This window comes from Macadamia integrifolia, chromosome 6 (genome assembly GCF_013358625.1).
Source record: "Macadamia integrifolia cultivar HAES 741 chromosome 6, SCU_Mint_v3, whole genome shotgun sequence".
Lineage (NCBI taxonomy): Eukaryota > Viridiplantae > Streptophyta > Magnoliopsida > Proteales > Proteaceae > Macadamia > Macadamia integrifolia.
The window spans coordinates 33,623,846-33,633,216 of NC_056562.1; the positions used below are offsets into that span (position 1 = coordinate 33,623,846).

Consider the following 9,371-nt stretch of genomic DNA (forward strand, 5'->3'; position numbering starts at 1 on the left):
TTTTTCAGTTTTTTTTTTTTTTTCACTTTTTGTTCCAAAAAAACATATACGGACTATAAGTGCACCAAACAAAAGATTCCGTTTTTTCGTTCCAATAGAACGAAAAAACTCCAGAAACATTTTTTTAGAACGATACCAAACGGAGCCTAGGTCTACTAGTATTCAAATTCAAAATTTGAATTTGAATTGCTAGAAACCGTTACGCTTAACAGAAACAAAACTACAATACTTGGATCCACCCTCTCAAGATAATCTAATATACCACAATATATCCATGATGAAGTCTCAATTTTTTTTTTTTTAATGATAATGGAGGGTGTCCCCACATCCTTTAAGTGGGAATATCTCAAAGATGGTTAGCTTAACTTTAATCTTCACCTATCGGATCATCTTCGTATTTAGTCATTGGCCAATCAAAGAATTGATAAAGAAGAAAGAAGAATTGGAATTTGTGCTCTATAGAAAATTAATAGGTTATTTGATAGGGTATTAACCGTATTATTAAATCTTCACAAGAATCATACGACACATTCCCTTATTGGGCCTCATTTTTTCCAACTAGGTGTTTACATTTACATTTGATTCCGGAAATTCGGATCTCATGGCTGCTTCCTTCATGCTTTGGTTGAGATCTAATTACTAAATTAACCTCCTCATTCATATGGTTTTGAAAATCTTATGATCATTACCAAACAATATTTTCAAAAAAAAAAACAAAAAACAAAAAAACTTAATTTCCCTACACAGTTAATTTTTTAAATTTCGGATTGAATTGATAATATCAACTGAATCAGATTAATATCGATCTTGACCGATCCAATCGCAATACACAGGAACATCCCAAGGGTAAATATGTAATAAAAATTGATTTTCATTAAAAGTAGTGTTAAATATATCCATTGCGATCAATGTGAGAGGAATCTTTCACGTCAACCCAATGTGAGAGGTTATGATGGAGCACTTTTTGTATGTTTTGATTTTCCCAGTAGGTTTTCTCCCATTCCTCCACTTGATTTATCGAAGTGGACTTTGTCTTAAAGTAGGTTTGAAGCTCTTGAGGATCAAAGGGAGAAGGCATATTGCATGGGCTTGTCTCTGCTGGAAACTTCACCATGGATTCCATCATGAACTCCTTCTCTCTTCCTGTTGCAGGACATGCCATATTCTCTGAACATAATTCTATGGCTTTTTCTGGTACAGTGGGTTTGTATTTTAAGACCTTAGAGTATTCATTCAATAGATGAAACATGTAATCATACACATAATCCATCTTCATCTCCTCTTGTATGAACTTGCTCCATGCCTTCCCAATGTCTTCTGCCTGCTAATCAGTCAATGGCTATTTAAAGTTCAAAGATTTAAGAGAGAGAAAAAAAAAATGTTAGCAAGAGAGAGAGAGAAACCTCTTTAGTGTGGTTGTTTCCCCATTCCACGGCGAACTTAAGGGATCTGCATTTGTCATCGTCCCTTACTGGCCAGTAGTGACGCATAGGAAGCATACCTCTTGAGAAGAAGGTGTAGAATTTAGGCTTTACCATCAGAGTGAGAGAATCACAGGCTAAGATGTATTTCTCACTAACAGACCAAGCCCATCCTTCGATGTAAATCTTATATCTATACGATATTTTTACAAGAAATTAAGATAAGAAAGAAAGAAATAAATTTATAAAGGTAGGTTGAAGGAGATAGAAATTAGAAGATAAATAAGTCAAAAGGTGCATAAAAACCTGTGAATGCATTGCTTAGACAGATCTGACTGCTTGTAACCTTTTTGAGATTCAAGGATCCAATCCTGCAAATTCTTCTTATATCTTAGAATTGGGTATGCAGCAGGATAAGTGTGTGGGGACTTTGTTAGTATTCATCCTTTTTAGTGTTTAAGAAGAGGGTGCCCAAGTCTTTATAAATCTTCACATTGGGATACTCAAATGGATAAATTAAAAAATTCATTCCGGAAGATCTCAGTTGCTACCTATTCTTCTCATGTGGACAGGGAAATTGTTGAAGTTAGAATCAGGTTCTTGTACATTTTTCGTACTATTCTTGGTTTTCACATGTCATCCATTTAATCAAAAGACTTATGTTAAGAGGAGAGAGAATAAATAGATTACATGTGGGGATGGAGGAACGTCCAAGAGTCATTTTCGTACATGAACCCAATCCAAGCCCAGATTGTTGAAGTTTCATACTAAAACAATCGATCCCACATCAAATATGTGTATACAGATAAAAACTTATAAGGAATATTTGGGCATCCCTTTTCTTAAGGACTAGCTTTTAAGGATGAGTTTCACCATTGTGAACAGTTTCTACCTGGGTATAGAGGCGAGCGTTCCAGTCATCTTTTTCGGATACATTACATTTCATGAGATCTTTTCTCGTTGGAGCTACAAATGGGTTCCCTTTCCAATATGCATAAGGTTCCCTATCAATCCATTTGCTCCTCTTATTCCCATCTTTCAATTCCTTCAAAGTTGCATCCCATGGTTTTATGTTGATCTCGTGCCTGTACCAAAACTATGCTTAATTTCTCAGTTTAAATTGGGCTTAATTTATCAGAAATTTGAACACAGCTTGAGCCAATAGAAAGAAAGAACCATTTACTTACCTACCCCAAAAGGACCAATCAGGGAAGACGATATCCAGTGTCCCTGGATCCCCACAGTAACGAAAGAGTGGAGGTGGAACTGTAGCATTAGGACCCTTATCCCTATAACGGCGAGCTCGAATGACAGGCCGGTCATGACAGTCAAACATGAGATCCAAATCAGGTAGCCGACCTGGATACCTTCTCAGGAGCTGTAGAATTCCCCACAACGTAATCACGTCTCTGGTTTGTATGGCTTTCCTGTATTTCTCTACGTAAGCTCTTCCGTTCACTATCACCAACCTAAATTTTGCTGTCTTCCTTGCTCTCTCCACCATCTCCTTTGATATACGTATACCCTTCTCCTTCCATGGCTTTAGATCCTCGTGTATCCATCTGAAATATTCGGGGCACACGGAAGTTCCGGTGTTGTTTTCGCCGTCGACGGCCTGAAATGTCACAGGTGAGGTTGCCGGGCAAGTTCGTGTCATGTTTCCGGCCGAGCAGTTGAGTACTGGAAGTTTAGTTTCAGTTCCATGTTGAGGACTTCTATTATGTTTTGGTGTTTCGCCGCCTCGCATTGTTTTGATTGCCTTCATCATAAAATTGGAACCACCTGGGCCACACTTCCAAAAATCAAAGGAGGGTCAATCCAACGGCATGTTGCCTTGCCTAGATGGGCAATTTAACGGTTGTTACGCATCAACTGACCATAAGACAGTTTTATACCCATTATACCCATTCCAGGTTTCTCCACACATGGTGAAGAGGGAATCTCTTCATTCACTCGATCAAGATGTGTCAATTTTATTCCAAGACTACTCAGCCAATCTGATTGGAAAATTCGAACCAAACCTTATCAGTAGGGTCAACAATTTCTACAAAAGAAGGGTCAACGATGAACTGATATACCAATCATACGTCACATCACCAATGTGGGGTGAGAGAGCATTTATAGGAGAGATTGGAGGGATTTTTGCACCATGATTGGTGGGTAGCAACCAGCAAACAATTAGGCCCACGACCTGTTGTGGTCCAGACCTCTGTTAGTTAAAACGGGAACGGCAAAAAAACATTGTTCGGTACGGGCATGTTTTAAACGGATCAAAACGTGAACGGGACGGTCAAAAATACGGTCAAATACGGTAAAAACGGGGAAAAATAAAAAACGGACGATACGTGTTTTAAACGTTTATATTTAAATAATACGGTGTCAAAAAAACGGCAATATATAGACATAAATTGGCATAATAATTCTCTAAATACCTAAATAACAATAAAAAAAAATAGCCCCGTTTTAAACGTTTCTATTTTAAAACGTTTATATTTTTCAAAATCCGTTTTTTTACTGTCAAAAAAACGGGACGGCGTTTAAAACGGCAAAAAAACTTTCAATAGCCCCGTTCCCGTTTTTTACCGAATTTCTGTGAAAAATTCGGCAAACGGCGTTTAAAACGGCAAAAAAACGGGACGCCGTTTTAAACGTGTTTTAAACGCGAATTAACTAACTAGGGTCCAGACTTCACACTCCCGAAAATGGAAGTCCCGAATTGTGCTCGTCTTGATCAGACTAGGACCCACAATCACGTGCATGGGCTCCCGCGGGTGACTCGGCTGTTTACGTAAATGCCCTTAACATGCTTAAGTGCTGTTGGTGATCTAATCATTGGCCAACTTTAATACCAAATGGTGGAAAGAGCAGGGAATCTTAGGGATATTTTCGTGAATATGAAAAATATTATTCAAAGTGGCGTGTGCCGCGTGTCTGAAATTCCAAGTCGACCGCAAGTGAACTTTCTACCTTTTTTTTTTTTTTTCTCGGTAAAAAACTTTCTACCTTCGTAGGTGGTGTATTTTTTATAATAAAAAATTAAATTCTTTGGAAAATTGAACTATCATGTTATTATTCATAATTTAACAAAATGAATGAAAAAAAAAAAAATATTGAGACTCCTTAGACATGATAGGGAAAGACCAAAGAAGTGAACGTGGAAGGAGAAAGTTCTCCTTCATCATGGGTGAAAGTAGCAACGATGAATCTAAGCCTTTTATTAATTTTTCTACTTGTTGCAAAATTTAACATATCATTCATTTGATCCAAGATAGAATCATTGAAATAAGAAAAACCTACAACATATGGTTATAAACCACAGCTATAGTTGAAAGACAAGAAATGAGACAGAAACTTCATCAAACAATAATTTTTATTCAATTTGGGTGAAAAACAACTAGTCATGAGAGCTTGAACAAACTCTGATCAATCTTTAATATTAGGTGAGTCTACATGATTCTTGACTAAGTTTACTATCATTTTCTCTAAAAATGAAAACTCAAATTGGGGTAATTCAAGGATGATTGGGAATATTAAAAGGCATGGAATTATTATGAGAGAGAGAGAGAGAGAGAGAGAGAGAGAGAGAGAAGCTGCTTGTAACTTCATAGTCATTAATTCCTATGTTCCAATTAACAATCAAAAGATCATTTTTCTTGAAAAATAAAAAAAAAACAGAGCCTTTTTCGGAATTGTTTGAGGTGGTCGATGGCTGCAATGGAATTTTCTCTTTGAAAGGTTTAATAAAAAGTTTTAGAAAGACTTACAGTATCGACCCAGAGAGCAGCACTACAGAGGCCGATGAGGACGACGGTGAAGATGAAGAGAATGGTTATTGATCTTGCCCGAAGACCCTTGTCCCGATTCAAAAAATGGTGACGAAGCACAAATCCTTCATTGAACAAGCTCACAATTCTTTCTGTGTGCTTTCTCATCTTCTTTTCTTACTGACCTTCTATCTGCTTCTCTACTCCAACCGGTCAGCCAACTACTTAAATTCTCTCTGGTGGAGCTCAAGTGACTACTTCAATCCAAGCTCTGAAAATCCTCCATAGATGTTCCACGAAGATTTCTTCACAACTCTCTCTCTCTCTCTCTCTCTCTCTCTCTCTCTCGAAGAATTGGACTTTGTGGTCTATGGAAAATAGATATGGGTTTCTGTTTCTCTGGGGAGGGAAAGTTAATTGGTTTTACAGGGTAACCCTTACTTGTTCACAAGAATCATACGACATTTACCCAAAAAATAAAAGAATCATACGACACATTCCCTTGTTGTGCCCCAACTGTTTATTTTGCGTTTACATTTCTACTCCGGAAATTCAGATCTGATGGTTGCTGCTTCATACTTTGGTTGCCAACTAATTTCCAAAACAACCAAACTAGGGTTTTAAAACACCCCGAATCGGATCCGTATCGGGTCCGATCGATTTCGACATATGGGTCCAATTCTGATTCAGCTGGAATTAGCCGGAATCAGTTGAAAATTCGGCTGCAAAAGGCCTGTACCCTAGAAACCCAACATGAATCGGTGCTCTGAATTAATCGGGCGGATCAGGTTCAGCTAATTTTGTTTACAGGGTACAGGCCTTTTGGAGCCTGTACCCTAGTTACATCACTCACACTCGCAAAACCCAAAACAAAAACCTATAAAAGAGGAAATATTACATTCTAAAGATTGGTAATCCCGTTTTATCTTCCATAATGATGTAACTAATATTAAATGGGAAAGCGTTATCACTGTGAAAAACCGAATTTATAGTACATTTACATGTAAAGTTGGCTAACCAATTTGCTACGCGATTGCCTTCCCGAAATGAAAAGGAGATATGAGCTCTTAAGGAATCACAGAGGTTGGTTAGTTCCTGAAACCAATACCAGCAGCTTCACAAGTTACATGATCTTTGAGAAATAAGTCTCACAATCAAGGAGGAGTTACAATTAATATAAAAGGCAGAGAGGCCCAAATCCTTATACAATACCAAGCCATCTCTAAGAGCTCTCATATCCGCCATTGAATTTGTACACACCTCCTAAAAATTGGAAAAAACTTGCCAGAACATTCCCGTTGTTGTTTCTAATAATGCCTCCCCCACCACAAATATCTCGATTCCCCTTGCTTGCACCATTCGCATTCAATTTAACAGAGTTAAAGGGAGGACACTAATAAATAGGAATTGGAGTTTTAACCCTACTAATTGGTCGGTTTAACTTAAAAACCTCCAAGATAAGATTATTTCTTAAAGAAAGAGATTTAGAAAAATTAGTTGGGTAAATGATATCTATTTGCTAGTATGGTCACCACTCACTACACGCGGGTCAAACGTGACTTGGTTAATTACCATTTTCAAGCAGTGGTAGTGGAAGGTTCAGGTGATGTAAAGTTTCCACATAACCTTATGGATCAGGGTTTTCGTTCACGGTATCAATACTGGAATTGACCATTTTATTCAAAATATCATCTTTTTAGCGATATGTGCCTAGGTCCTCTCAACCCTAGGATTACTTTCTGATGGTGGGCTCTATGAAGAAGAGCCAAATCCTATACCTATTTGCCAATCCAATATCGATTCCTTTATGAGTCTTTCTCCATATCTAGAATGGGATGCATTATCATGTGTTACAGCGCGAATTATGAAGTAATTTAACTGTTGTAAGTGGATTCTAAAACGAGCTTAGCGTGAAACCAAACAATTCTCAATGATCTGTTGAACCTTTGAAGCGTTTTGGAAAATTGGTTGTTCAAATTATGAAAATCAAAGCTAAGTAATTGTCAACAATCCTTCTCCAATAACCTTAATTATCAGAACATAGTTTAAGTCACAAGTGGGAACAGATATCATCTAAGTGTACTGGTTGAAAGTATATACCAATGGGTAAGTGGTCCAGACTTTAAAGGTGTCTCCGAAGTGACAGGTCTTGTGTTAAGATTAATTAATAAAGTTAATTACTTTGTTAAACAAAATGGAAGGATTGGGCTAATCATCTTTCGCTTTCTTCTTTGAACATGAGATGCAAGGCTGAATAATATGTAATTCCAGTCATAGTCTTCTACCAAAAATAAATAAATAAATAAAAATTCCAGTCATAATCACATGTGGATATTCTGTTACCCACAAGTTGCAGTCATCGATACTTTAGGATACTGATTATAATTGACCAACGACATGTAACTACATATATAAATTGCACCTCCAAAGGGACCCGTCTAGATATACCCTTTAGATCTGCTAATTTCCATATATTAATCAACAAAAACTGGTCAACAACCTATTTTTCATGCCATTTAATCTTGAAATTTATTATAAAAAAAAACTTCAAATTTTAAGAAATTTGATTCTCCCCCTTGATCTGCCTCACACCTCACCACCAAAAAAAAAAACACCTTGGATCACAGATGGTGGGCGCAAAAGACCCACAAAAAGGATAACTTATGTAGTATGGATCAAGTTTTTGTACAAAAATCATTCTTGTAGGATGATTGATTCACACATGGAATCTACTCAATTTTTGTCTTCTTACAACAACTTTTCAAATTGAGTGAATTCCAATTATAGAGTAGACACTACAATCCTACGAGAACCTCATCCAACTCCAATTTATTAATCCTCATCACGTAAAAAGGGATACACAAGGTGCAAGAGGTCCTGATGAAAGGACCTCCATAGGACTACAGCCCACGAAGATATGGTCCATTTCGAATTAGAACGGGCAATAGCATTCGCTGACCTATTCACATCCCGGAATAGGCAAACATCAAAACAAAGTGAGGAGTAGCTGTATATCTTGGGACTACTGTGGAAATCTCAGATGGCAGGCGACCATAGTCATCGGCAAACCATCTAATCATAATCTAGCAATTTGAGTAGACAATAACCCTTTGCAAGTCAGTTTGAAGGGCAGATCAAGGCTCTAAAACTTGGGAATGATCATGGGATCAGTTAATGTTGATACCATTTTAATATCAATCTAGATTGGACAAATCTAATTCTGATTTAAAAGAAAAAATCAAATTTTTATTATGATTTTACCCTTAGACCATGCATATGGATCGAGATTAGAAAAATCAAGATTAAGGATTGATCAAAGCCGATACTATTCTGATCCAAACCATATTGATCATTGCATTCCGATTTTTAGGATCATGGCGCAGACTGAAGCGCCATCTTGAGAGCAAGTGCCTCCCCAACAACGGCGGAGGTAGGGAACGTATGGTCAGTCAAGATCAAAACAAGCTTTCTGTCAGCACCCAACATTAGACGTCCTAGCCCCTTGGCCCTAGAACTTTAGAAAAGGCAACATCAATGAAGATAAGAAAAAACGCAAGGGGACCTCAAGGGGAGGATGATCAAGAGCATTAGACGCTGTACCATGATCAGCCAAGAATCTTAAAGAGACACATGAAGCAATAAATCAGGCTTGTTGGGCAAGGGAATTATGAAAAAGGGCATGCTCAACAGTCTTAGGTCCCACATCAGGGCACAAGTTTGAAAAAATAATTCTCCTATGCTTGAGTATTACCATTACACCAATAGCATTCAAACAACCTTCTCACAATAATACTTGTACCTTGTGAGAGATTTTGCATTCCATATGATCTTCCATACCACCTTGGGTACAGCAAAGGCGAGAGTGAGTGGTGGATAAGAAGAACAGATCTAGTTAAGAGAGATCTTCAAAATAGCTTCCCCAAGACGGGAAAAAATATTTTGAGTTTTTGCACATTCGAATGGGCAAGGGAGCTTGAATGAATATAATGTAAGCATCAGGGAATGATTAAATATATCCTCAACGTTTTTTTCTTTGTTATAAAATGAAGAATCATATATTCATTATATGAGATGAAAACATCAAACAAAATTTTGCCCATAATCGTAAGTGTCAAAATGGAATCCCGCCCTTAAAAAGGATATCTTAACAAATAGTAAAATATAAAGGAACATTTGAGAACCTGTA

At 37.3% G+C, this 9,371-nt stretch overlaps 1 protein-coding gene across 2 annotated transcripts; it reads right to left on the minus strand.

Annotated features, from left to right (window-relative positions):
- Positions 1-847: 847 nt before the first annotated feature.
- On the minus strand, positions 848-5,588 carry LOC122082606 (O-glucosyltransferase rumi homolog). 2 transcript variants are annotated; one of them, XM_042650286.1, is made up of 7 exons: positions 5,186-5,321; positions 3,317-3,418; positions 2,609-3,213; positions 2,314-2,506; positions 1,728-1,792; positions 1,404-1,614; positions 848-1,321 (listed from the first exon to the last, which is right to left on the minus strand). In XM_042650286.1, the coding sequence occupies exons 3-7, from the start codon at positions 3,187-3,189 to the stop codon at positions 887-889; spliced, it is 1,485 nt and encodes a 494-aa protein (XP_042506220.1). In that variant the 5' UTR covers positions 3,190-3,213; positions 3,317-3,418; positions 5,186-5,321; the 3' UTR covers positions 848-886. The 2 variants fall into 2 exon arrangements, with proteins under 2 accessions (XP_042506220.1, XP_042506219.1); XM_042650285.1 differs by lacking the exon at positions 3,317-3,418 and having other exon boundaries at positions 5,186-5,588.
- Between the last annotated feature and the right edge of the window lie 3,783 nt (positions 5,589-9,371).

Coding starts and splice junctions, on each gene's coding strand:
- LOC122082606 (XM_042650285.1), bottom strand. CDS start 5,353: ATGAGAAAGCACACAGAAAGAATTGTGAGCTTGTTCAATGAAGGATTT. Junction 1,793..2,313: donor ACGCTCGCCTCTATACCCAG/GTAGAAACTGTT, acceptor AAGAATTTGCAG/GATTGGATCCTTGAATCTCA. Junction 1,615..1,727: donor TCTAAGCAATGCATTCACAG/GTTTTTATGCAC, acceptor AATATCGTATAG/ATATAAGATTTACATCGAAG.